The 26,328-nt window shown below is 38.7% G+C and overlaps 3 protein-coding genes and 1 long non-coding RNA gene across 5 annotated transcripts; 2 read left to right on the forward strand and 2 right to left on the reverse strand.

The window, feature by feature from the left end:
• Nucleotides 1-3,986, forward strand: LOC144088553 (uncharacterized). The gene is made up of 7 exons (XM_077619030.1): nucleotides 1-159; nucleotides 833-1,115; nucleotides 1,568-1,940; nucleotides 1,999-2,144; nucleotides 3,114-3,282; nucleotides 3,354-3,516; nucleotides 3,601-3,986. Exons 3-7 carry the CDS (start codon nucleotides 1,650-1,652, stop codon nucleotides 3,906-3,908), a joined length of 1,077 nt encoding a protein of 358 aa, XP_077475156.1. The 5' UTR covers nucleotides 1-159; nucleotides 833-1,115; nucleotides 1,568-1,649; the 3' UTR covers nucleotides 3,909-3,986.
• Nucleotides 3,727-8,710, forward strand: hao1 (hydroxyacid oxidase (glycolate oxidase) 1). Of its 2 annotated transcripts, none has more exons than XM_077619029.1 (9): nucleotides 3,727-3,855; nucleotides 4,950-5,106; nucleotides 5,996-6,147; nucleotides 6,843-7,116; nucleotides 7,235-7,407; nucleotides 7,477-7,568; nucleotides 7,722-7,880; nucleotides 8,216-8,285; nucleotides 8,453-8,710. In XM_077619029.1, the coding sequence occupies exons 2-9, from the start codon at nucleotides 4,970-4,972 to the stop codon at nucleotides 8,518-8,520; spliced, it is 1,125 nt and encodes a 374-aa protein (XP_077475155.1). In that variant the 5' UTR covers nucleotides 3,727-3,855; nucleotides 4,950-4,969; the 3' UTR covers nucleotides 8,521-8,710. The 2 variants fall into 2 exon arrangements, with proteins under 2 accessions (XP_077475155.1, XP_077475154.1); XM_077619028.1 differs by having other exon boundaries at nucleotides 3,786-3,935.
• On the reverse strand, nucleotides 8,699-26,010 carry lin7b (lin-7 homolog B (C. elegans)). The gene is made up of 6 exons (XM_077619031.1): nucleotides 25,755-26,010; nucleotides 12,481-12,599; nucleotides 12,079-12,150; nucleotides 11,689-11,898; nucleotides 11,046-11,209; nucleotides 8,699-9,164 (listed from the first exon to the last, which is right to left on the reverse strand). The coding sequence occupies exons 1-6, from the start codon at nucleotides 25,828-25,830 to the stop codon at nucleotides 9,143-9,145; spliced, it is 663 nt and encodes a 220-aa protein (XP_077475157.1). The 5' UTR covers nucleotides 25,831-26,010; the 3' UTR covers nucleotides 8,699-9,142.
• Nucleotides 18,801-24,735, reverse strand: LOC144088870 (uncharacterized). Its single transcript, XR_013304953.1, has 3 exons — nucleotides 24,546-24,735; nucleotides 18,896-18,953; nucleotides 18,801-18,813 (listed from the first exon to the last, which is right to left on the reverse strand). It is a non-coding gene; the product is annotated as an uncharacterized LOC144088870 (long non-coding RNA).
• Nucleotides 26,011-26,328: the final 318 nt, after the last annotated feature.

A 26,328-nucleotide genomic window follows, 5' to 3' on the forward strand; every position in this document is an offset into this window, starting at 1 on the left:
TTTTTATTATTTGTAAGGTTATATTTGTCTTGCAAACCTTAGGTTGTGCACCAGCACTTCCCTCTCGTAGCCTGGATTCCACTCCGCTCTGCAGCCGAGTCGAAATCAAAACACAACAAGTTGCAGCCTTCCAAAATGGAGGATCCATGTGGCGTTGGGGTAAGTAAAGCGGAAACGGAATGCATTTCATTAGACTTGTTGTAATGACAAATATGGAAAGTTTGAAAAGTATTTTACTTTTACTGTAACTTTGTGAACCAACCGCTTATCTCAACCATTTGCCTGCTTTTGCCTTGATAGCTTGGTACAATTTTTCAAAATATTTTCAACATAACCCTCTGCTGCATATGGTTTTGCCTTTTGCCTCCATCTGTAATATTGCATTGGTACTGCTCCAATATAAATAATTTAAAACACTTTGGTATATATCTGCCTGAAATGGTTTTTGCTCATTACAATTTAAATTGTGGGGCAGCCCATGGATGTGTTTTCTCTCTCTTGTGAAGGTTAGTGTCTCCACCGTGTGGATATCTTTTAGCAGTGCCCATATTTGTTGTGCTGATATGTTTTTTAAATGTATTCATTCATTTTCTGTTCCACTTAGCCTGACATGAAGATTCTAATACCTTACAGAAAACCACACAAGTCAAGAAATGAGTCAAAGAACATATTGATTTTTCTAAACTGTGGATGTAAAACTAAAGTAGAGTAAAATTAGAGTCAGATATTTATAAAACAACACTACTCTAATCTACAAGATTTCCTGAAAGTGAAAACCAACATGCATATTCTGAGTCCAATCTCGTTTTAACAGTCTTTTATGTAATCTAAGAGTTGGTGAAACAGATGCATGGATGGGGTGGACTCCAAACCCCCCACCCCCAAGCGGTATTATGTGAAAAGAGGAAGGACAGAGGGTGGATGAAAAACATGTGATGAAATGCCAGTTTAGTGGACGAGAGGCAACATTTGGTGATTGAAAGGGATTAGGGATTACCGACACAGCTCACTCAATCCACCAAAGTCATCGTCATCATTTGGTCTCTGAAACTGCCCGCTTTGGTCTTGCTGGATCTTTTCTGCAAACGGATCAATTCCCAATCCTGGCATGGGAGGTGAGTCCACTTTTGCTCTATTGAAAAATTATGCAATGTTTATTTTATATCTGCTGCCGTTTCCTGGTTGAATTTTAGATGACGCGCGAATACGCCATGAAAATAATTCAATCTAGTCAAAATGTATACCTTTTTCCAAGCTGTTTTAAGTCCCTCTTCATTAGCGTAGGGTTAAAACCTGAATTTGTTAAAAAATAAAAGTAAAAATTCAGAAGATCAACAAGAGATGGTTCGAGAGGTGACTGTGTAGTTCCCTTCAGAAAGTGTCCATTTATCCAAAGCACCTTCTCTGTACATTCCTCAGATGTTGAAATCTAGGTAGAAACCTGTTTTCAGTGTTTTGTTTTACCTCCATTTATCTGAAGACGAATCTGATATGATCATTGATGATGTATTTGCAGACATTGGTGATGATACTCGGCTAACATTCTCCGTGCCTTTTGTTTCCACAGTGTATTGACTTTACGAGCTGGTGTGGCGACTTGCCGAATGTAGCCGCCAATCTTCTCATCAGCCTCAGACTTGTTCCTCAACATGCGTCACCTCCTGGCCGGCCTTTTAATGCTTCTAGCATTTGTCTCCCATCCCTCGGTGGACTGCTCCCGGTTATGTCCGCACCAATGCCTCTGTTACGGAAACTCCGACTCGGTGGACTGCAGCGAGCGTGGGCTGGAACGGGTTCCTGGGGGGCTCCCGCACGGCACCTGGCTGCTGGAGCTGAGAGGAAACAACCTGAGCGAAATTTGCGGCAGAGCCTTCGCGGGCCTGTGGTCCTTACGGGTGCTCGTGCTGGCCGACAGCCGCGTACGGGCCCTTCGACCGCAGGTAACCGAGCTCGAGACCGTGCGCGGATCTGTGTCCGAAGCCAATGACGTTTCCGCAGGCGTTCTTCTCGTTGTCCTACCTGGAGAGGCTGGATCTCAGTGGGAACCAGTTGACGAGTCTCCCCGCTGATTTCTCTGTGGGACTGTCCGCTCTTAGGATCCTGCGACTGGAGCGCAACTATTTGCATCATCTGCCTGCATTCAGGTGCTGCTCAGCTACATGGACAGTTTTTCAGGATGAAATTGGAGTAAACCTTTCATACAGGAATTAGCATTATTCCTCTTAAAAGATTTTTGTTACATTTCTACAGGACTGGGGTCAACGGGATAATATTTTGCGGCCACATTTGACATCCAATTGTAATACTTCTACTATGGAAAAAAAGGATAAATAATTGTAGATAAAATGAAATAATAGAAGGCTCAAATTTGGAGGGGAATGATTTATTGAAATAGTAGTAACTAAAAATGAATTAAGGCTTATTTTTCTTGTATGTTTGGAACTTTTTTATTTAATTTAGACATTTTAGTGTTTTTTTAAAAATTTCTTATGGCTTTTTAAATGTTTTTTTGCCCCCAAATTTATCTTTTTAAATTATTCATTCTTTTTTTTTAAATTTCCCATTACAAAATGTGTGCGTGCAACACTAATACTACAATTGAATGTCAAATGGGGCCACCAAATCTTGTCCGACTGGCCAAAATTTAGTCCTTCAGGCTACAAGTCTGAGACCCCTGTCCTAGAAAGTCATAAAAACATTAACAATTCATAATTCTTGCATGAAAGTGTTGACTCCAGCAATACACATTTTTGTGAATCGTCACAAAGATCAAGTGTCCACTTCATTCACAAAGTAAATGATGTGCATCGACATTTCTTGCGAAATGAAAATATACATGCAATTTGTCAACTCCTCAATGAAAAGTTGAGGCCATCAGAAAGTATTTCGAATTGAATTTGGAAAATGAAGATAGTTTCTGCTGCTCACACTGTTCAAAATAGAGGATCAATTTCCAAACCATTTCTCAACCATCCAAGCAGCCCTCCATTGGGCGACTATGCAACCTGTGACGTAGATGAACTCTTTAATCGCCCTGACCCTTGTGAGGATAAGCGAAACCGAGCGCACGTGACTGAAGGAAAACTTTTCTTTCCTCTCATGGCTTCGGTCAGCTTTGAGTATCTGGACAACGTTGAGAAACTGGACCTGAGTCATAACCATCTGGAGTCAGTGAGCCCGGGTGTCTTCAGAGGCCTGTCAAGACTCCGGCAACTCTACATGCACAACAACAAACTTTCTGTCGTGCGCCAAGGGAGCCTCGACATGCTTCCCGCACTGGAGGTAAAACAAAAGGGAACTCAATCCCCCCACTCCCCCCCATTACGCAAAAACGACCCATCCGTGTGCCGTAGGTGCTCCAGCTGAGTCACAACAACATTTCCGTGATCGACACCAAGGCTCTGGCGCCCCTCTACAGCCTGGCCGTTCTCCACTTGGAGGGGAACAACCTCGCTCACTTGAAATTCAAAACCTTCCTCAGTCTGCACACGACGGCGACGCACATCCAGCTGGCGGGTTTGTCCGTCGTCCGAAAAATGGGAGCCAAGCAAGTTTTTGTCCGGCAGTTGTAAAAAAACGGGGCCGTCTCCTCCTCGCCAGGGAACCCTTGGACGTGCGACTGCGAGTTGCACCGCGTCTTCAGCAAGATCCATCACGTTCGCCACCTCCACGTGGACGACTACCGCAATGTGACCTGTCGCCTGCCGCCGCAGCTGGCCGGGGCTTCTCTGGCTTGGGTGGACGGGCGGCTGTGCGTCGCCGAGACGGCCACCGTGCTCGTCATTACCGTGACCGTGCTGGTCACGGTGGTGGCGGCTCTGGTGATGGCGGAACGGACCAGGAAGAGGAACCAAGGCAAGAACTGGGACACAGAATCCCAAAACAACACCCACAGTCCGCCATCTTGAAAGCAAGTTGAGGCAAGATGTAGCAATGTAAGGTCACAAAACAAAAACCAAAAATAAAATATTCATGGTTTGAGTGTATGTCTGTATTCTTTTTCAATTGGTTAAAAAAATGTGTGTGTGTGTATATATATACTGTTTTGAACTTAATATTTTTCTTCAAGGCTTTTTAGTGGGTGTGAAGATAATTTAAATAACTGTTCCCTTGTTGGTGAGAAATCAACCTTTTAGCCTTTCCAGTTTGTACACAAGGATTAATACAGGATTTAATGGCACAAAGAGAACAAATCTCATTTATAAGTATATAGTAAAATAAAGCAGATGTGTGTGTGTTGTGTATTGCCTTTTAGAAAAAAAAGGCAGGGATCAGTAAGTGGAGCAGATGACCATTATTTTTATCCTAAGTATTTCATTTATACTCCTTACTCTTCTACTTTATTTTGAGGTTAATTGTGCAACTAAACAAAACTGAATTTCTTTGTTCATGACATTTGTCCAAAAGTGGTGTAGTTATGCACTCCATAATTCTGCCTTAAATGAAAAATCTCCAATTTTTTTTAGTATTTTTTTTTTTTATCTCAGTGTAAAATTTGTTTTTAAAATTTTGTCTCTTTAACATTTTGGCCAGATTCAGTATCGGTAACAAGATGCATCCCTTATGACCTCATTTTCCTTTTTGGGTCGCCTACATTGAATAACGTTGAACTACATTTACGAAAAAAAAGCATCTTGCTGGTAGACCAGTGTTATCCTAACTAACGTGAATAGACTCACTGTACTCTCTTGTCGTTAACGCAACAGTTCAAAGGTCACCACCGCCAACCTGGTCTAGTCACAAAAAGCACATTACTGTTTGAAACTGTTTGATTTAAAGCTCTGTCAACAATCCACAGATTTAAGATTTTATGATGATAATGATGACTTAGTCCTGCTTCCTTTTGCTTACCCTAAATTAATTAGGAAGATGATTGCACAGGCTTATGAGCTGAGTTAATGATTACACCGTCCGCCACTGTTCACTTTTGATCCATCTCTTCCCCCCAGTGAGCTGAGTTGGAGCCAGAATGTCAGCCAAGCACGTTTGCGTGTCCGACTTTGAGGTGGAAGCCCGAAAGGTTCTTCCTAAAGCTGTCTATGACTACTACAGCTCTGGAGCTGAGGAACAGACCACATTGGCTGACAATGTGGCGGCCTTCAAGAGGTACAATGTCGTCACACTTTTCATTTTATTCCATCGCAACTCAACTGTATTTCAACTGAACACCTATGTACCGCAACTGTCGGAATTTAAGCCGTTACTTTGAACCCTGAGGTTAATTTTTTTTGAAGAGGAAGATGAGGTGTGGGTTTTTAGTGGAGATTTCAAAGTGTCAACACTGTATGCAGAGTTGACATATATTTGGAACTGTGTTATGTCGTTATTTACTGTATTTTTTGGGACTACCACGTGTCACTAGAATCTGTTGTCATTGATTAACGTTTGCTGTCGTAACGAGGGAAATCCGTCAGCACGGGGCGGTAGAGGTTAAGATGTACACTTGCTGGAAACCCCTCAGTTACCTTTCCAGTAGATTTTTTGTGTGCTTAGTTTTAAAGCATTGTTGCAATTGGCAGCATGGAGAATTTTATTGTTTTTGAAATATATTCACATATAAAACTTTTTTTTTCTACGTCCAAGTAATCAAAACAGGTGAATTCCAATTCATTAAAATCGAAAACTCAGCGATGTTAAAATAAACAAGTTTACATTTTTTTTTTACTTTAATCCGGGAGTTAATTGAATTTTGCACTACTACTTATTATAGTATTAGAAGATATTATTTACATAAATTCAATTTGGCACTACTCATTTTAGTAATAGAGGATATTTTTGCATCCCCTTTGTAAACTCATTAGACATCCAATCCATTTGAAGTGGGAGGCTGGCAGCGAATGAACAAATTGGCGTCACTTTTTAATCACTTTTGGATAAATATTATTAGTAGAAGCATAATAAACACAGTCTTTATTAAAACACACAGAGGGAGTGGTTGCTATCTTTTTTAATATACATGCAGTATATATTAAGAGAGCAATAAAACTGATTGCAGGTGGCGCCTGATCCCTCGGGTGTTGAGGGACGTGTCTTCGGTGGATCTGAGCGTTTCCATGCTAGGCCACAAGCTCAACATGCCCCTGTGTGTGGCGGCCACTGCCATGCAGAGGATGGCTCATCCAGATGGCGAGACGGCTACAGCGAGAGGTAGTACACACACACACACATTCGGCTATAGTGCCATGCAATGGGTCGATTTCTCCATGTTAGCTCAATTTGGCAAATGATACTGACACACTTTACATACGGTTAAATCCATATGTGGACAGTGAGGAAAACTATTCTTTATACACTACCACATCAGATTTGAATTTAAACAAGACATCACATTTGCCCGTATCATTGGTGTTCAAAGTTTGCCCAATCTGAATTTAATCATGAATGGTTATACTCCAGGCGGAGTCTGTATATTCTCCCCGGGCTTGCGTGGGTTTTCTCTGGGTACTCCGGTTTCCTCCCACACCCCCAAAACATGCATTCAAGGCTCATTGATCACTCTAAATAGTCCCTAGCTATGAGTGATTGGTTGTTTGTCTCCTTGTGCCCTGCAATTGGATGGCCACCAATTTGTGTTCCCATCTGGTGCCAGCTGGGATAGGCTTCAGCACCCCGCTTTAACCCTTGTGAGGATAAGTGGTACAGAAATGGAATGATTTTACTATCACCTACTAGTGTAACCGTTGCACCATTTAAAGTAGGGGCGTCCGAGCTGCCGTTTCAAATAATATTTTAATTTTTTTTTTTCACAGGAGTGCTGTCAACAATTTTCTTAACTTTTCTTATTACTATATGTATACACATTATTCAACGCCCTCCTTTGTGCGGCTGTTTTTTCGAGCCAGCCTGCCGAGCAATGGGGACGGGGATGATGCTGAGCTCTTGGGCCACCTCCACCATAGAGGAAGTGATGTCGGCAATGACCAGCTCGCCGGGTAATGGCGATGGCGTTCTGTGGCTGCAGCTTTACATTTACAAGGACAGAGAACTCACGCTGTCACTCGTCCGGCGGGCGGAGGAGGCGGGCTACGGGGCCATCTTTGTTACCGTGGATACGCCGTACCTGGGCAGGAGGCTGGAGGACATGCGCAACTGCTTCAAACTGCCTTCCCATCTCAGGTAGAGCTTCTAACCGTTTCAAGCTTTAAAGCCACATGACAAGGGCCAACTTGAGATGGTCAGGTCAAAATAGGCTGGATTTTTAGGCAAGTTCTAACTCATCGACTGTCTTTTCCAGATTGTCCAACTTCTCCAGCGACTCCTTGGCCTTCTCCGAGGGAGACTACGGCAACGACAGCGGTTTGGCAGTGTACGTGGCAAAAGCCATCGATCCCGCGCTCCGCTGGGACGATATCACCTGGCTCAAGAAAAACACACGCCTCCCCGTGATTGTCAAAGGAGTGTTAACCGGTACGTACAAGACCGTCACCTACGCGACGGCATAATGTGTGTGTCCGCTGAATTTGTGTGCGTGTCCAGGGGAGGACGCGTCCAGGGCTGTCCGCTACGGGGTCGACGGCATCTTGGTGTCCAACCACGGCGCTCGACAACTGGACGGCGTTCCTGCCACGGTGTGTTTGTGTACTTAGAGTGTTTTTAGAAATATGGACAGCTATACACATTCATTCCTTGTACTTGGAGAGACAAATGTTGTATTTTTTGAGGTCCAAAATGAATTTTCTATATATAGCCAGACAGGGTCTTGTCTGTGTGTGTGTGTGCAGCTGGACGTGCTGGAAGAGGTGGTGGAGGCTGTCAAAGGTGGTTGCGACGTCTACTTGGACGGCGGGGTGCGCCGAGGGACGGATGTCCTCAAAGCGCTGGCTTTGGGAGCCAAGGCGGTCTTCATCGGTCGGCCGGTCTTGTGGGGGCTCTCCTGCCAGGTGAAGACAAATCTATGTCCTTACTTTGTTGGGCTTTCACCCCAATATTTTTCTCTCTCTGCACCCATTTTTGGGTCTATGCCACAAAACACAAGCTGGAATTCTAGATTTCTGCATCATATTCAGCTTTATTTCTCAATGTCTTCAGGATACGCAAACAAAGGAATGCAACTTTTAGCCCAGAAATACATTTTAAAAGAAAAATGGAATGATAGGTATTTTTAAAAGCAAATTACTTGAAGAATATTTGGCATATTCAATCATAAAATGATTAGATTTCAAAAGATTGAAGAAAAACTCATCTGGAATGAATTCTTTTTGTGTCTCCTTTTCAGGGTGAACAAGGTGTTACTGCAGTCCTTCAACTTCTTAGAGATGAGTTGACACTAGCTATGGCCTTGGCAGGTAATGCATTCATACATACTGCACATGCATTGCAAAATTAGACATATTTGTGTTTTCTTGTGATTTCCATGAAGATCAGACCACATTTTGTGAAGAAATCACAAGGAGGAGCTCCTATAGCTTTACGTACACTTGCTGTTAAATGATTTGTCATCGTATGCTTGTAGGTTGTCGTTCGCTGTCTGAGGTGAGCCCATCCTTGGTCAGAAGAGTGGACTTGGCGTCGAGAATGTAACAAGAACCGATGTTTTGCCACCAGCTGCTTCAGAATTGTCAAATGTCCAAGTCACGTAAGATGCTTTGCCAATGCCGATCCGATACACGTATTTTGGGACCCAAGACATTAACACCATTTTGCAGTGCAATAACTACTATATATAATGGAATGACAATAGCAGAATAAATAAATAGTGTTGACACTTTGACAGACAGCATTTATTTCACGATAACAGCAGCCACCAAAAGTAGTTCTTCCTTATGCTCACTTGTGTCATGCCGACCCTCTTTGTTCACAGAAATGGTCTCGAAGGCTTGAGTGTCTAATTTCCTAAAACTACACACTTCTTTGGTCCACATACTCCACAAATTCTGAATATGAAGGTTAAAATCTAGTTAAGCCACCATCACATTTACGTTTGCTGAACACCGGAGATTTGACACCAGGATTTGACGCTACAAGCTACTGCTGTATATATATTTTTTCCTAGGAAACGGGAAGAAGGGGGAAGGGATGAAACCCAAACGGCAGCGTTTGGCTTCAATTTAGGCTACTGAGGCTTTCTACTTGTCGTTTTGAAGTCATGCCTCCAAGTAGGACACAGGCGTCAGGTAGGATGGGTGACGACACAAGTGATGATTTAGCCCCGGGACTCCAGAGAGCTGCAAAAAAAGGTTCAACAATAACAAAAGTTTTTTTGTATAACTATGAATACCCTTAAAAATAACTACAATGTTCATTAAAAACATATTAGTGAGGTGCATAATACTGTGCAATTGAGCTCTTTCAAGATAAAATACAGGGTGTTCCAAAATATTTGACCCTATTTCGTAGGCCAATCATTTTGACAATTTTCATTGGAATGACCTCAAATTTTCAAAGGTTGTGTATAAACGTTTCAGGTTTTGTGTGTAACATTTGGCATTTCTATCTTTTCAGGTTAAGAAATGCCCTTCACTAAGAAAAGGTATTTTGCGTGTTAGAGGATACTCGGACCCAGTCACCGATGACAGTGTACCGTGCCTTCTTCACAAATTTTGCAAAGAAGCCACTAACTATAAAACAAATTAGGACTTGGCACCAAAAATTTCAAGAAAAGGGCTGGAATGCGTGGGGGTTTTCACATTTGCTCTTCTTACACTCTTCTGAGCACAGGAAGGCTTCACCAACCTGCTACACTCTCAAAATTATTGGCCAACGAAATGGGGTCAAACATTTTGGAACACGCCGAATTTATGGGCCTACCTCAAGTAAAATGTGCCCTAACCAGGTCAAAGTTTGCTTTGGCTAAAATTATAGGTGCTACTCCAAATATCAGATCTCATGTCCTAGTTGGGCTTATGGCATCCTACCCTGAAAACACGACTCATTTTGGAAGCTAAGCAGGGTCGCCCCTGGTTAGTACTTGGATGGGAGACTGCCTGGCAATACCAGGTGCTGTAAGTAAGCTCTTATGTTACCAAGAGGAATTAGCTCAGTAGTTAGAGTGTCACCCTTGCCGCTCTGGCATCCTGGGTTCGAATCCCGGCTGGGCAGTACACTCTTATATTATGAAGGGCAATTATCCTGATTATTGGTAGTCAAGACTTTCCAATAATGACAAAGTCAAGTGTGGTCACTGTGTGGTGTAGAGGTTTGCTCACCTGACTGTAATGTGGGCAGGTGTGGTTCAAATCCCAGCATTTTCCTTAAGTTATTTGTATATATGTGTAGTCAAGACTTTCCAATAATGTCAAAGTAAAGTGTGGCTACTGTGTGGTGTAGAGGTTTGCTCACCGGGATTCGAACCCAGGATGCCAGAGCGACAAGGGTGACACTCTAACTACTGAGCTAATTCCTCTTGGTAACATAAGAACTTACTTACAGCACCTGGTATTGTCAGGCAGTCTCCCATCCAAGTACTAACCAGGGGCGACCCTGCTTAGCTTCCAAAATGAGTCATGTTTTCAGGGTAGTATGCCATAAGCCCAACTAGGACATGAGATCTGATATTTGGAGTAGCACCTATCATTTTAGCAAAAGCAAACTTTGACCTGGTTAGTGCACATTTTACTTGAGGTAGGCCCATAAATTCTGCGTGTTCCAAAATGTTTGACCCCATTTCGTTGGCCAATAATTTTGAGAGTGTAGCAGGTTGGTGAAGCCTTCCTGTGCTCGGAAGAGTGTGAGAAGAGCAAATGTGGAAACCCCACGCATTCCAGCCCCTTTCTTGAATTTTTTGATGCCAAGTCCTAATTGGTTTTGTATTTGGTGCCTTCTTTGCAAAATTTGTGAGGAAAGCATGTCGCACTGTCTTCGGTGACTGAGTCCGAGCATACTCTAACATGCAAAATGCCTTTTCTTTTGAAGTGAACAGCATTTCTTAACTTGAAAAGATAGAAATGCCAAACGTTATAGACAAAAACTTTGTTTCTACAATGCTGTCGTTCCAACGAAATTTGTCAAAATGATTGGCCTACGAAATGGGGTCAAACATTTTGGAACACCCTGTACATGGACAATTCCAGATAATGGATGGAACGTGAGTTGCAAGTCAGACTGACGTGTAGCTTGTATGCTGTTGTCGTCTCCGGGCAGTCCTCATCTTCTCAAAGCGAGCCTCCATTTCCTCCAGGACCTTTGGGGTGTAGCGCACCACCAGTTTGACGGAGCCCTGGGCGGCCTTTAACAGCTCCACGGCCTTCTCGTGGTGCTCCCCTTCCACAGTCTGCGTGGACATGACAAAACATTGCAATCATACCAAAGACTTTCTTTGTAGTGACGTGACATTGAGTTGGCTTGCTGACAGATTTTGTACTTGCATGTTCCTGTTTTTTTTTCAATATCCATCTTTTCCTGATTTTAGTAGAAAATTACTTCATACTTCCTCGAATGTCAAATACAGTAATCCCTCGATTATCGTGACTTCACTTATCGCAAAATCACTACTTTGCAATTTTTTCTGCTATGAATTATTATTATTTTAAGTTAATAAAAATCCACGCATGCAAAAAAAGACCCATTTATGGGCTTTTTGAAGCTCTTGGCAGATTGTTCCCAGAATCAAATATTATCGCTGTGAAATATGTGCAATGACAATAAATGGCTATCCTGTCCTAACCTATTCCATTATAGTTTTTTTCATATTTGTGCACTCTAAACATTGTTCACCATTGAGAGATCACTAAACTTTTCGAAATAGCCTACCACTCCATTGACTGACAGCAGCTGGTCCCCTCTCTTCAGCCCCCCCTGACGGTCAGCCACACCCGCCGGAATCACTCTGGAGATGTAGATGGGGGAGTTCTGCTCTTTGCCCCCCATGATATTGAAGCCCAGACCTTCATCCGTCTTGGGCAGCTCCACCACCCGTGGGTGGGCGTGGCCCTCACTGGCTGCAAAGGCTGCCACAGTGGCCTGTTCCACATGAAAAAAATGCACACTACAGTTTACGTGTAAAAAATAAAAATGACATTGAAAAAATTATGTGTTTTCGTGATTCATTTTGCAATAAGAATTGAAACAGATTGTTTCATTCATTTCCATTCCACACAGAAAATGTCTCTCTCATCCCAACATTCGAAATAATATTAATACCTTTGCTGTGGCCTGCGCTCGCACCTCTGGACCTCCAACAATGTCTAACGTGTCATAGAGTTGCTCGTACACCTGACAGAAAGAAGAGACAACTGAAAAGTTGTGCCGTCCTTGAGTTACGACTGAATTCCGTTCTTATGCTGGTGACGTATCCTGAATTTCCACATAACTCCGATTTCACTGTTAGAGTCTAAATTTAAGATAAAATACTTGGAATACAGAGTCAAATATATTGAAATTTAAAAAAACATGCCGCACTTATCATTATTGCTAAAAAGTGGATGAGTTAAGCTTTCCAATTGTTTATTTGCAATTTAAGTGACTGAACATGACGACTGTAGACCAAAATAAATATTATGATACCATGGGATGTTGAAATATTGAATCCATTTTTAATCATACCTCTCTGATGGCGGCACAGAACTTGCTCTGCAACACTCGCTGCAAGGCCTGCAACTTGGGAGGAGGCAATTCACCTCTGCGCTGCAGCCGATCCAACAGTTCAATCACTCTGCACACATCTAAGAAAATCACAATAAAAACAAGTCACTAAAATAAAATAAAAAGTTTTCTCTTTGTATCCCAATCTGCTAGTATCGGTACTAATATGTAAATAAATGATCGAGGAGTACAAAGAAACAATTGCACAAAAAAATGGATTGGTGGATTGATAAAATTTGATCTACTTTTGACAGAGTTTTATTTTATTTTTTAAAATTTTCAGTTAAACGTCTATTTCTGCACCTTCAAGTTATGCTACATTGCTTTCTTGCAAGCATCTTCTTTGCTGGAATTATTTTGGGTATTTTAGCGCCTCACGGCGCCTAGAGCTGTGAACTGCATATCCTTTATAATACAGACGCTCCCCTACTTACGAACGCAATTGGTTCCAAGCGATTGTTCATAAGTTGAATTTGTTTGTAAGTTGATTCAGTGCTATATTTTGTATTACAATTTATGTTTAAGGCCGATATAAGTATATTGAAGGTTTATATAAGTGCATTTGTATGTTTAAGGCTTGTATAAGTAACACGCATTGGTTTGTACTGAAAAAAAAAAAATAATAAAATGGAGAGAATATGTACAGTACTGTAGAGAGAGAGAGAGAGATTTATGTATTAGAAACTGGCCAAAAGAAGCGACCTAATGACGATTGCACAGTTTTCTTCTTTTTTTCATCATAAATGATGCGGTAGCACTGTATGGCATCATTCAATTGATTTGCAAACTTTGTGCAACGTTCAATATTTGGGTCCTGCTGCTCGATCTTTCTGTTTATAAATGGTACTGACGGTCGAACGATTCAATGCCCGTGAAACGCTCACCACTCTCACGCGCATCAAGCTTCGTTATTATTGCCACTCGTTTCAAATGAAATGGCTTGCCTCTTCCTTGCAACTCCCTCAATAGAAGCCTTTAGCTTTTTACCAAGCATTTTCAATATTGGATGCATGAGATATTTAATGATACAAATGAAAAAGGTTCTTTGCACACTGGAGATACATTCACGCACTTCCGCACTGCAACGAAGAAGAAGGTAGATGCTGGGTGAGCTACAAACGGTCAGAACTTCTGGTGGACTCAAGTTCAAATCAGGAGTGAGTTCAATTCCACTCTTTGCAATTCTCAAATTGTTTATTGAGGTAATGAAAAGGATAGATATAACTTCCAATCACATCATTTCAGAAGTCACTGTGGTCCAGTGGCAAAGACAATGGGTCAGAACTTCAGGTGTACTCAAGTTCAAATCAGGAATGAGTTCAATTCCACTCTTTGCAATTCTCAAATTGTTTATTGAGGTAATGAAAAGGATAGGTATAACTTCCAATCACATCATTTCAGAAGTCACTGTGGTCCAGTGGCAAAGACAATGGGTCAGAACTTCAGGTGGACTCAAGTTCAAATCAGGAATGAGTTCAATTCCACTCTTTGCAATTCTCAAAATGTTTATTGAGGTAATGAAAAGGATAGATATAACTTCCAATCACATAATTTCAGAAGTCACTGTGGTCCAGTGGCAAAGACAATGGGTCAGAACTTCAGGTGGACTCAAGTTCAAATCAGGAATGAGTTCAATGCCACTCTTTGCAATTCTCAAATTGTTTATTGAGGTAATGAAAAGGATAGATATAACTTCCAATCACATCATTTCAGAAGTCACTGTGGTCCAGTGGCAAAGACAATGGGTCAGAACTTCAGGTGGACTCAAGTTCAAATCAGGAATGAGTTCAATTCCACTCTTTGCAATTCTAAAATTGTTTATTGAGGTAATGAAAAGGATAGATATAACTTCCAATCACATCTTTTCAGATGTCATTGTGGTCCAGTGGCAAAGACAATGGGTCAGAACTTCAGGTGGACTCAAGTTCAAATCAGGAATGAGTTCAATTCCACTCTTTGCAATTCTCAAATTGTTTATTTAGGTAATGAAAAGGATAGATATAACTTCCAATCACATTATTTCAGAAGTCACTGTGGTCCAGTGGTCCAGTGGCAAAGACAATGGGTCAGAACTTCAGGTGGGCTCAAGTTCAAATCAGGAATGAGTTCAATTCCACTCTTTGCTATTCTCAAATTGTTTATTTGGGTAATGAAAAGGATAAATATAACTTCCAATCACATCATTTCAGAAGTCACTGTGGTCCAGTGGCAAAGACAATGGGTCAGAACTCCAGGTGGACTCAAGTTCAAATCAGGAGTGAGTTCAATTCCACCCTTTGCAATTCTCAAATTGTTTATTGAGGTAATGAAAAGGATAGATATAACTTCCAATCACATAATTTCAGAAGTCACTGTGGTCCAGTGGCAAAGACAATGGGTCAGAACTTCAGGTGGACTCAAGTTCAAATCAGGAATGAGTTCAATTCCACTCTTTGCAATTCTCAAATTGTTTATTTAGGTAATGAAAAGGATAGATATAACTTCCAATCACATCTTTTCAGAAGTCACTGTGGTCCAGTGGCAAAGACAATGGGTCAGAACTTCAGGTGGACTCAAGTTCAAATCAGGAATGAGTTCAATTCCACTCTTTGCAATTCTCAAATTGGTTATTTAGGTAATGAAAAGGATAGATATAACTTCCAATCACATCATTTCAGAAGTCACTGTGGTCCAGTGGCAAAGACAATGGGTCAGAACTTCAGGTGGACACCAGTTCAAATCAGGAATGAGTTCAATTCCACTCTTTGCAATTCTCAAATTGTTTATTTAGGTAATGAAAAGGATAGATATAACTTCCAATCAAATCATTTCAGAAGTCACTGTGGTCCAGTGGCAAAGACAATGGGTCAGAACTTCAGGTGGACTCAAGTTCAAATCAGGAATGAGTTCAATTCCACTCTTTTCAATTCTCAAATTGTTTATTGAGGTAATGAAAAGGATAGATATAACTTCCAATCACATCTTTTCAGAAGTCACTGTGGTCCAGTGGCAAAGACAATGGGTCAGAACTTCAGTTGGACTCAAGTTCAAATCAGGAAAGAGTTCAATTCCACTCTTTGCAATTCTCAAATTGTTTATTGAGGTAATGAAAAGGATAGATATAACTTCCAATCACATTATTTCAGAAGTCACCGTGGTCCAGTGGCAAAGACAATGGGTCAGAACTTCAGGTGGGCTCAAGTTCAAATCAGGAATGAGTTCAATTCCACTCTTTGCAATTCTCAAATTGTTTATTGAGGTAATGAAAAGGATAGATATAACTTCCAATCACATCATTTCAGAAGTCACTGTGGTCCAGTGGCAAAGACAATGGGTCAGAACTCCAGGTGGACTCAAGTTCAAATCAGGAGTGAGTTCAATTCCACTCTTTGCAATTCTCAAATTGTTTATTTGGGTAATGAAAAGGATAAATATAACTTCCAATCACATCATTTCAGAAGTCACTGTGGTCCAGTGGCAAAGACAGTGGGTCAGAACTCCAGGTGGACTCAAGTTCAAATCAGGAGTGAGTTCAATTCCACTCTTTGCAATTCTCAAATTGTTTATTTGGGTAATGAAAAGGATAAATATAACTTCCAATCACATCATTTCAGAAGTCACTGTGGTCCAGTGGCAAAGACAATGGGTCAGAACTCCAGGTGGACTCAAGTTCAAATCAGGAGTGTGTTCAATTCCACTCTTTGCAATTCTCAAATTGTTTATTTGGGTAATGAAAAGGATAAATATAACTTCCAATCACATCATTTCAGAAGTCACTGTGGTCCAGTGGCAAAGACAATGGGTCAGAACTCCAGGTGGACTCAAGTTCAAATCAGGAGTGAGTTCAATTCCACTCTTTGCAATTCTCAAATTGTTTATTTGGGTAATGAAAAGGATAAATATAACTTCCAATCACATCATTTCAGAAGTCACTGTGGTCCAGTGGCAAAGACAGTGGGTCAGAACTCCAGGTGGACTCAAGTTCAAATCAGGAGTGAGTTCAATTCCACTCTTTGCAATTCTCAAATTGTTTATTTGGGTAATGAAAAGGATAAATATAACTTCCAATCACATCATTTCAGAAGTCACTGTGGTCCAGTGGCAAAGACAATGGGTCAGAACTCCAGGTGGACTCAAGTTCAAATCAGGAGTGTGTTCAATTCCACTCTTTGCAATTCTCAAATTGTTTATTTGGGTAATGAAAAGGATAAATATAACTTCCAATCACATCATTTCAGAAGTCACTGTGGTCCAGTGGCAAAGACAATGGGTCAGAACTCCAGGTGGACTCAAGTTCAAATCAGGAGTGAGTTCAATTCCACTCTTTGCAATTCTCAAATTGTTTATTTGGGTAATGAAAAGGATAAATATAACTTCCAATCACATCATTTCAGAAGTCACTGTGGTCCAGTGGCAAAGACAATGGGTCAGAACTCCAGGTGGACTCAAGTTCAAATCAGGAGTGAGTTCAATTCCACTCTTTGGAATTCTCAAATTGTTTATTTGGGTAATGAAAAGGATAAATATAACTTCCAAACACATCATTTCAGAAGTCACTGTGGTCCAGTGGCAAAGACAATGGGTCAGAACTCCAGGTGGACTCAAGTTCAAATCAGGAGTGAGTTCAATTCCACTCTTTGCAATTCTCAAATTGTTTATTTGGGTAATGAAAAGGATAAATATAACTTCCAATCACATTATTTCACAAGTCACTGTGGTCCAGTGGCAAAGACAATGGGTCAGAACTCCAGGTGGACTCAAGTTCAAATCAGGAGTGAGTTCAATTCCACTCTTTGCAATTCTCAAATTGTTTATTTGGGTAATGAAAAGGATAAATATAACTTCCAATCACAGCATTTCAGAAGTCACTGTGGTCCAGTGGCAAAGACAATGGGTCAGAACTCCAGGTGGACTCAAGTTCAAATCAGGAGTGAGTTCAATTCCACTCTTTGCAATTCTCAAATTGTTTATTTGGGTAATGAAAAGGATAAATATAACTTCCAATCACATCATTTCAGAAGTCACTGTGGTCCAGTGGCAAAGACAATGGGTCAGAACTCCAGGTGGACTCAAGTTCAAATCAGGAGTGAGTTCAATTCCACCCTTTGCAATTCTCAAATTGTTTATTTGGGTAATGAAAAGGATAAATATAACTTCCAATCACATCATTTCAGAAGTCACTGTGGTCCAGTGGCAAAGACAATTGGTCAGAACTCCAGGTGGACTCAAGTTCAAATCAGGAGTGAGTTCAATTCCACTCTTTGCTATTCTCAAATTGTTTATTTGGGTAATGAAAAGGATAAATATAACTTCCAATCACATCATTTCAGAAGTCACTGTGGTCCAGTGGCAAAGACAATGGGTCAGAACTCCAGGTGGACTCAAGTTCAAATCAGGAGTGAGTTCAATTCCACCCTTTGCAATTCTCAAATTGTTTATTTGGGTAATGAAAAGGATAAATATAACTTCCAATCACATCATTTCAGAAGTCACTGTGGTCCAGTGGCAAAGACAATGGGTCAGAACTCCAGGTGGACTCAAGTTCAAATCAGGAGTGAGTTCAATTCCACTCTTTGCTATTCTCAAATTGTTTATTTGGGTAATGAAAAGGATAAATATAACTTCCAATCATGTATAGGCGGGCCGCCTCGTGGTGTAGTGGGTAAGTCACCTGCCTGCGACGTGGGTGTCGAGGGTTCACGTCCCGGTGTCGCCAGACAACGACTGTATGGTGTCGGCAGTCGGCCGAAGGCCGACTGTCGAACACCACCAGGGATCCCCCCTCCCAACTGTCTTCCGGTCAGCCTTCGGCTGACCGGAAATATTGTTTTGCTGAAAAAAATGACTAAGTCTTTATTTGAATGAAAAAAGGATTACCCATTTACTGAACTACTAGTGTAGTGATTAGTCAAACGAGAGCGGGATTCGAACCCCATCTCCCACATGGCAGTCAAATCCACTAACTTGAGGTCTGTCTGACCCATTGTCTTTGCCACTGGACCACAGTGACTTCTGAAATGAGATGATTGGAAGTTATATTTATCATTTTCATCACCTCAATAAACAATTTGAGATTTGCAAAGAGTGGACTTGAACTCACTCCAGATTTGAACTTGTGTCCAACTTCAATATCAACCCATTGTTCTTGCCACTGGACCACAGTGTCTTCTGAAATGATGTGATTGGAAGTTATATTTATCCTTTTAATTACCTCAATAAACAATTTGAGAATTGCAAAGAGTGGAATCAAACTCACTTCTGATTTGAACTTGAGTCCACCTGAAGTTCTGACCAATTGTCTTTGCCACTGCACCACTGTAAAGTTGGAAGTTGTATTTATCCTTTTCATTACCTCAATAAACAATTTGAGAATTGCAACGAGTGGAATTGAACTCACTCCTGATTCCCGCCTCATGTTCTGACCCAATGATTTTGCCAGTGGACCACAGCAACAACTAGAGGGTGAAGAATCAGAAGTCAGATTTATTCTCCGACTCTCTTAGCCTTACTTGCTGTCATTTTTTAAAGAAAAAAAGCCTTACTATACTATGTCGTTTTTTAAGAAAAGAAGCCTTACTATACAATATCGTTTTTTTAAGAAAAAAAGGCTTCCTCTACTATGTCGTTTTTCAAGAAAAAAAGCCATGCTATACTATGTCGTTTTTTAGGAAAAAAAGCCTTACTATACTATGTCGTTTTTTAAAGGAAAAAAGCCATACTACACTATGTCGTTTTTTAGGGGGGAAAGCCATACTATACTATGTCGTTTTTTAGGGAAAAAGCCTTCCTCGACTATGTCGTTTTTCAAGAAAAAAAGCCATGCTATACTATGTCGTTTTTAGGGGGGGAAAGCCATACTATACTATGTCGTTTTTTAAGAAAAAAAGCCTTACTATACTATGTCGTTTTTTAAGAAAAAAAGCCATACTATACTATGTCGTTTTTTAAAGGAAAAAAGCCATACTATACTATGTCGTTTTTTAAAGGAAAAAAGCCATACTATACTATGTTGTTTTTTAGGGGGAAAAGCCATACTATACTATGTCCTTTTTAAAGACAAAAAAGCCTTACTATACTGTGTCGTTTTTAAAGAAAATAAGCCTTACTATACTATGTCGTCTTTAAAGAAAAAAGCCTTACTATACTATGTCGTTTTTTATGAAAAAAGCCTTACTATACTATGTCGTTTTTTACGAAAAAAAGCCTTACAATACTATGTCGTTTTTTTTAAAGAAAAAAGCCTTACAATACTATGTCATTTTTTAAGAAAAAAAGCCTTACTATACTATGTCGTCTTTTAAGAAAAACGCTTTACTGTACATGGTCGTTTTTTTTAAATAAAAAAGCCTTACTATACATGGTCATTTTTTAATAAAAACCCTTAATATACATGGTCATTTTTAAAGACAAAAGCCTGACTATATATACATAGTATTTATTTTTTAAACAAATAAAAGCTTCACTTTACATAGACCACTTTAAGTCGTTTTTAAAGACAAAAAAGCCTTTATGTCGTTTTTAAAGATAAAAAAGCCTTACTATACTGTGTCGTTTTTAAAGAAAAAAAGCCTTACTATACTATGTCGTCTTTAAAGAAAAAAGCCTATTCTATGTTGTTTTTTAAGAAAAAAGCCTTACTATACTATGTCGTTTTTTACGAAAAAAAAGCCTTACAATACTATGTCGTTTTTTTAAGAAAAGAAGCCCCAATATCGTTTTTTAAGAAAAAAAGGCTTCCTCTACTATGTCGTTTTTCAAGAAAAAAAGCCATGCTATACTATGTCGTTTTTTAGGAAAAAAAGCCTTACTATACTATGTCGTTTTTTAAAGGAAAAAAGCCATACTATACTATGTCGTTTTTTAGGGGGAAAAGCCATACTATACTATGTCGGTTTTCAGGGAAAAAGCCTTCCTCTACTATGTCGTTTTTCAAGAAAAAAAGCCATGCTATACTATGTCGTTTTTTTAGGGGAAAAAAGCCATACTATACTATGTCGTTTTTTTAGGAAAAAAAGCCTTACTATACTATGTCGTTTTTTACGAAAAAAAGCCTTACAATACTATGTCGTTTTTTTAAGAAAAAAGCCTTACAATACTATGTCATTTTTTAAGAAAAAAAGCCTTACTATACTATGTCGTCTTTTAAGAAAAACGCTTTACTGTACATGGTCGTTTTTTTTAAAATAAAAAAGCCTTACTATACATGGTCATTTTTTAATAAAAACCCTTAATATACATGGTCATTTTTAAAGACAAAAGCCTGACTATATATACATAGTATTTATTTTTTAAACAAATAAAAGCTTCACTTTACATAGACCACTTTAAGTCGTTTTTAAAGACAAAAAAGCCTTTATGTCATTTTTAAAGACAAAAAAGCCTTACTATACTGTGTCGTTTTTAAAGAAAATAAGCCTTACTATACTATGTCGTCTTTAAAGAAAAAAGCCTATTCTATGTTGTTTTTTAAGAAAAAAGCCTTACTATACTATGTCGTTTTTTACGAAAAAAAGCCTTACAATACTATGTCGTTTTTTTAAGAAAAGAAGCCCCAATATCGTTTTTTAAGAAAAAAAGGCTTCCTCTACTATGTTGTTTTTCAAGAAAAAAAGCCATGCTATACTATGTCGTTTTTTAGGAAAAAAAAGCCTTACTATACTATGTCGTTTTTTAAAGGAAAAAAGCCATACTATACTATGTCGTTTTTTAGGGGGAAAATCCATACTATACTATGTCGGTTTTCAGGGAAAAAGCCTTCCTCTACTATGTCGTTTTTCAAGAAAAAAAGCCATGCTATACTATGTCGTTTTTTTAGGGGAAAAAAGCCATACTATACTATGTCGTTTTTTTTAGGAAAAAAAGCCTTACTATACTATGTCGTTTTTTACGAAAAAAAGCCTTACAATACTATGTCGTTTTTTTAAGAAAAAAGCCTTACAATACTATGTCATTTTTTAAGAAAAAAAGCCTTACTATACTATGTCGTCTTTTAAGAAAAACGCTTTACTGTACATGGTCGTTTTTTTTTTAATAAAAAAGCCTTACTATACATGGTCATTTTTTAATAAAAACCCTTAATATACATGGTCATTTTTAAAGACAAAAGCCTGACTATATATACATAGTATTTATTTTTTAAACAAATAAAAGCTTCACTTTACATAGACCACTTTAAGTCGTTTTTAAAGACAAAAAAGCCTTTATGTCGTTTTTAAAGACAAAAAAGCCTTACTATACTGTGTCGTTTTTAAAGAAAATAAGCCTTACTATACTATGTCGTCTTTAAAGAAAAAAGCCTATTCTATGTTGTTTTTTAAGAAAAAAGCCTTACTATACTATGTCGTTTTTTACGAAAAAAAGCCTTACAATACTATGTCGTTTTTTTAAGAAAAGAAGCCCCAATATCGTTTTTTAAGAAAAAAAGGCTTCCTCTACTATGTTGTTTTTCAAGAAAAAAAGCCATGCTATACTATGTCGTTTTTTTAGGAAAAAAAAGCCTTACTATACTATGTCGTTTTTTAAAGGAAAAAAGCCATACTATACTATGTCGTTTTTTAGGGGGAAAAGCCATACTATACTATGTCGGTTTTCAGGGAAAAAGCCTTCCTCTACTATGTCGTTTTTCAAGAAAAAAAGCCATGCTATACTATGTCGTTTTTTTAAGAAAAGAAGCCCCAATATCGTTTTTTAAGAAAAAAAGGCTTCCTCTACTATGTCGTTTTTCAAGAAAAAAAGCCATGCTATACTATGTCGTTTTTTAGGAAAAAAAGCCTTACTATACTATGTCGTTTTTTAAAGGAAAAAAGCCATACTATACTATGTCGTTTTTTAGGGGGAAAAGCCATACTATACTATGTCGGTTTTCAGGGAAAAAGCCTTCCTCTACTATGTCGTTTTTCAAGAAAAAAAGCCATGCTATACTATGTCGTTTTTTTAGGGGAAAAAAGCCATACTATACTATGTCGTTTTTTTAGGAAAAAAAGCCTTACTATACTATGTCGTTTTTTACGAAAAAAAGCCTTACAATACTATGTCGTTTTTTTAAGAAAAAAGCCTTACAATACTATGTCATTTTTTAAGAAAAAAAGCCTTACTATACTATGTCGTCTTTTAAGAAAAACGCTTTACTGTACATGGTCGTTTTTTTTAAAATAAAAAAGCCTTACTATACATGGTCATTTTTTAATAAAAACCCTTAATATACATGGTCATTTTTAAAGACAAAAGCCTGACTATATATACATAGTATTTATTTTTTAAACAAATAAAAGCTTCACTTTACATAGACCACTTTAAGTCGTTTTTAAAGACAAAAAAGCCTTTATGTCGTTTTTAAAGACAAAAAAGCCTTACTATACTGTGTCGTTTTTAAAGAAAATAAGCCTTACTATACTATGTCGTCTTTAAAGAAAAAAGCCTATTCTATGTTGTTTTTTAAGAAAAAAGCCTTACTATACTATGTCGTTTTTTACGAAAAAAAGCCTTACAATACTATGTCGTTTTTTTAAGAAAAGAAGCCCCAATATCGTTTTTTAAGAAAAAAAGGCTTCCTCTACTATGTTGTTTTTCAAGAAAAAAAGCCATGCTATACTATGTCGTTTTTTAGGAAAAAAAAGCCTTACTATACTATGTCGTTTTTTAAAGGAAAAAAGCCATACTATACTATGTCGTTTTTTAGGGGGAAAATCCATACTATACTATGTCGGTTTTCAGGGAAAAAGCCTTCCTCTACTATGTCGTTTTTCAAGAAAAAAAGCCATGCTATACTATGTCGTTTTTTTAGGGGAAAAAAGCCATACTATACTATGTCGTTTTTTTTAGGAAAAAAAGCCTTACTATACTATGTCGTTTTTTACGAAAAAAAGCCTTACAATACTATGTCGTTTTTTTAAGAAAAAAGCCTTACAATACTATGTCATTTTTTAAGAAAAAAAGCCTTACTATACTATGTCGTCTTTTAAGAAAAACGCTTTACTGTACATGGTCGTTTTTTTTTAATAAAAAAGCCTTACTATACATGGTCATTTTTTAATAAAAACCCTTAATATACATGGTCATTTTTAAAGACAAAAGCCTGACTATATATACATAGTATTTATTTTTTAAACAAATAAAAGCTTCACTTTACATAGACCACTTTAAGTCGTTTTTAAAGACAAAAAAGCCTTTATGTCGTTTTTAAAGACAAAAAAGCCTTACTATACTGTGTCGTTTTTAAAGAAAATAAGCCTTACTATACTATGTCGTCTTTAAAGAAAAAAGCCTATTCTATGTTGTTTTTTAAGAAAAAAGCCTTACTATACTATGTCGTTTTTTACGAAAAAAAGCCTTACAATACTATGTCGTTTTTTTAAGAAAAGAAGCCCCAATATCGTTTTTTAAGAAAAAAAGGCTTCCTCTACTATGTTGTTTTTCAAGAAAAAAAGCCATGCTATACTATGTCGTTTTTTTAGGAAAAAAAAGCCTTACTATACTATGTCGTTTTTTAAAGGAAAAAAGCCATACTATACTATGTCGTTTTTTAGGGGGAAAATCCATACTATACTATGTCGGTTTTCAGGGAAAAAGCCTTCCTCTACTATGTCGTTTTTCAAGAAAAAAAGCCATGCTATACTATGTCGTTTTTTTAAGAAAAGAAGCCCCAATATCGTTTTTTAAGAAAAAAAGGCTTCCTCTACTATGTCGTTTTTCAAGAAAAAAAGCCATGCTATACTATGTCGTTTTTTAGGAAAAAAAGCCTTACTATACTATGTCGTTTTTTAAAGGAAAAAAGCCATACTATACTATGTCGTTTTTTAGGGGGAAAAGCCATACTATACTATGTCGGTTTTCAGGGAAAAAGCCTTCCTCTACTATGTCGTTTTTCAAGAAAAAAAGCCATGCTATACTATGTCGTTTTTTTAGGGGAAAAAAGCCATACTATACTATGTCGTTTTTTTAGGAAAAAAAGCCTTACTATACTATGTCGTTTTTACGAAAAAAAGCCTTACTATACATGGTCTTTTGGTACTGATGGTCGAACGATTCAATGCCCGTGAAACGCTTACCACTCTCACGCGCATCAAGCTTCGTTATTATTGCCACTCGTTTCAGAAGAAATGGCTTGCCTCTTCCTTGCAACTCCCTCAATAGAAGCCTTTAGCTTTTTACCAACCATATTCAATATTGGATGCATGAGATATTTAATGATACAAATGAAAAAGGTTCTTTGCACACTGGAGATACATTCACGCACTTCCGCATTGCAACGAAGAAGAAGGTAGATGCTGGGTGAGCTGAGCTCTCACAGCGCCAGGCGTCGGTATTAGCGGCGGAAAGAAGTACTACTCCAAAAAAGGCGTGAAATACAAAATTGGACTTGCGAACATTTTTGGACTTAAACGCAATTTGCAGACATGTTCGTATGTACCGTTGTTCGTAAGTTGAATGTTCGTAAGTAGGGGAGCGTCTGTACACAGTCCAATTCGGAAAGTATTTTTTTTTTAAATAACACGTAATTAATATACGTTGGGAGTTGCATGAATTATTGGTGAGAGGTACAATTTACTTTGCTTTTTGACACCAATAGAAATAATTTCCGCAAAATGAATCTCTAATTGATCTTGTCAAAATTGTACTTTGACAGTGATTTACAGAGAGGCACGTATTTTGACATTTGATAATGGATAAATATAGTATTGCTTTATTGAATTGAAATAAATCTGATTAGAAATTCAATTGAACTTTTTCTTAGAAGTACTTCCCCCATCATGCTTATAGATGAGAAATTAAAAACTGTCTACAATGACTCTCCCACTGTTGATTTGTTTATTTTTCTGGTCATAATATCCACCATTGTATTTAGGCCTCTTTTTTCCCTTTTTTTAAATTAAAATGAGAGCGTGATTGGGCTGGACCCCGTCTTTCCCATCTGGCAACCCCGGCCATAAGCGGAGGATTAATGTTCAGAAAGATAAATCAACAAGAGTTAAGCACGCAAGCAGTCAGTAAACCCACGTTCTACCCACGGTTCGACCGCACCTAGTCCACATTTAGCGTCATTTTCGACGGCCTGTTTAATTGATATATGAACAGTAAGCACCTGCACCGCAGCTGCCCTCTAACAGTCATCAAAGCACTCCGTATTGCTAAAACGCCTTAATATAGGGATAACACAATAAATAGTTCGTAAATCACACTATATTATAGTTGCGACGCGTGGATTTAGGCAAGAATCGTCTGCAATTGTGCCGTAATTTACAGTAGTGTAGTAGTACCTCTTTCTAGGCAGAGTGGTTCCGCCATGGCCGCCATGTCTGCCTCCTTGGCTGGATGGTAGTAAGAGGACATCATCGTAAACGTGCTTGCCTGTTGTGGGTCTTGTCTTACAGCATGTCCTGCTTCATCGTCGGGGGGTCGGGGGACGCGAAAATGAGCGACGCAATGACAAGGGAGCCCTGTACGAGCGAGGGCGGCTTGAGTGGGCTCTGTCTGCCGGTCAGCGTGCCTGCCTGCGTCGGTCGACGACGTCAGTGAACGTTTCTGACCCACGTGAATTGAGTTCAAGGTGATTAAAAAAAATCTATTTCCTTATTTTTGTAATTAGTGTACAAGATTTTTGTTTTGTATTGCTTGCTTTACGAAGAAATAAAAAGAATGATCATAGCGGCAGGAGTATGTAAACCTTTATGCGGATTGTTTTTTTGTCTTATATATTTATTATATTCTTGGAGTAAAACGGCTTCAAACTTGCTGCTCATGTCAATCGTGCCCCCACTGGACATGTAGCAGTATATAAATAAAAATAAAGAAAATTAACAAAATTAACCAAAATAAAATATATTGATTTGG

Source organism: Stigmatopora argus, chromosome 14, assembly GCF_051989625.1.
Source record: "Stigmatopora argus isolate UIUO_Sarg chromosome 14, RoL_Sarg_1.0, whole genome shotgun sequence".
In the NCBI taxonomy this organism is placed as follows: Eukaryota; Metazoa; Chordata; class Actinopteri; order Syngnathiformes; family Syngnathidae; genus Stigmatopora; species Stigmatopora argus.

Excerpts from the sequence above, each read along its gene's own strand:
- LOC144088553 (XM_077619030.1), top strand. The coding sequence starts at position 1,650 with ATGCGTCACCTCCTGGCCGGCCTTTTAATGCTTCTAGCATTTGTCTCC. Across the intron at positions 1,941-1,998 it reads TACGGGCCCTTCGACCGCAG|GCGTTCTTCTCGTTGTCCTA; the intron begins GTAACCGAGCTC and ends ACGTTTCCGCAG. Across the intron at positions 3,283-3,353 it reads ACATGCTTCCCGCACTGGAG|GTGCTCCAGCTGAGTCACAA; the intron begins GTAAAACAAAAG and ends CGTGTGCCGTAG.
- hao1 (XM_077619029.1), top strand. The coding sequence starts at position 4,970 with ATGTCAGCCAAGCACGTTTGCGTGTCCGACTTTGAGGTGGAAGCCCGA. Across the intron at positions 7,117-7,234 it reads AAACTGCCTTCCCATCTCAG|ATTGTCCAACTTCTCCAGCG; the intron begins GTAGAGCTTCTA and ends TGTCTTTTCCAG. Across the intron at positions 7,881-8,215 it reads TGTGGGGGCTCTCCTGCCAG|GGTGAACAAGGTGTTACTGC; the intron begins GTGAAGACAAAT and ends TCTCCTTTTCAG.
- lin7b (XM_077619031.1), bottom strand. The coding sequence starts at position 25,830 with ATGATGTCCTCTTACTACCATCCAGCCAAGGAGGCAGACATGGCGGCC. Across the intron at positions 12,151-12,480 it reads TCTGTGCCGCCATCAGAGAG|GTGTACGAGCAACTCTATGA; the intron begins GTATGATTAAAA and ends TCTTTCTGTCAG. Across the intron at positions 11,210-11,688 it reads TGCTGTCAGTCAATGGAGTG|ACTGTGGAAGGGGAGCACCA; the intron begins GTAGGCTATTTC and ends ATGTCCACGCAG.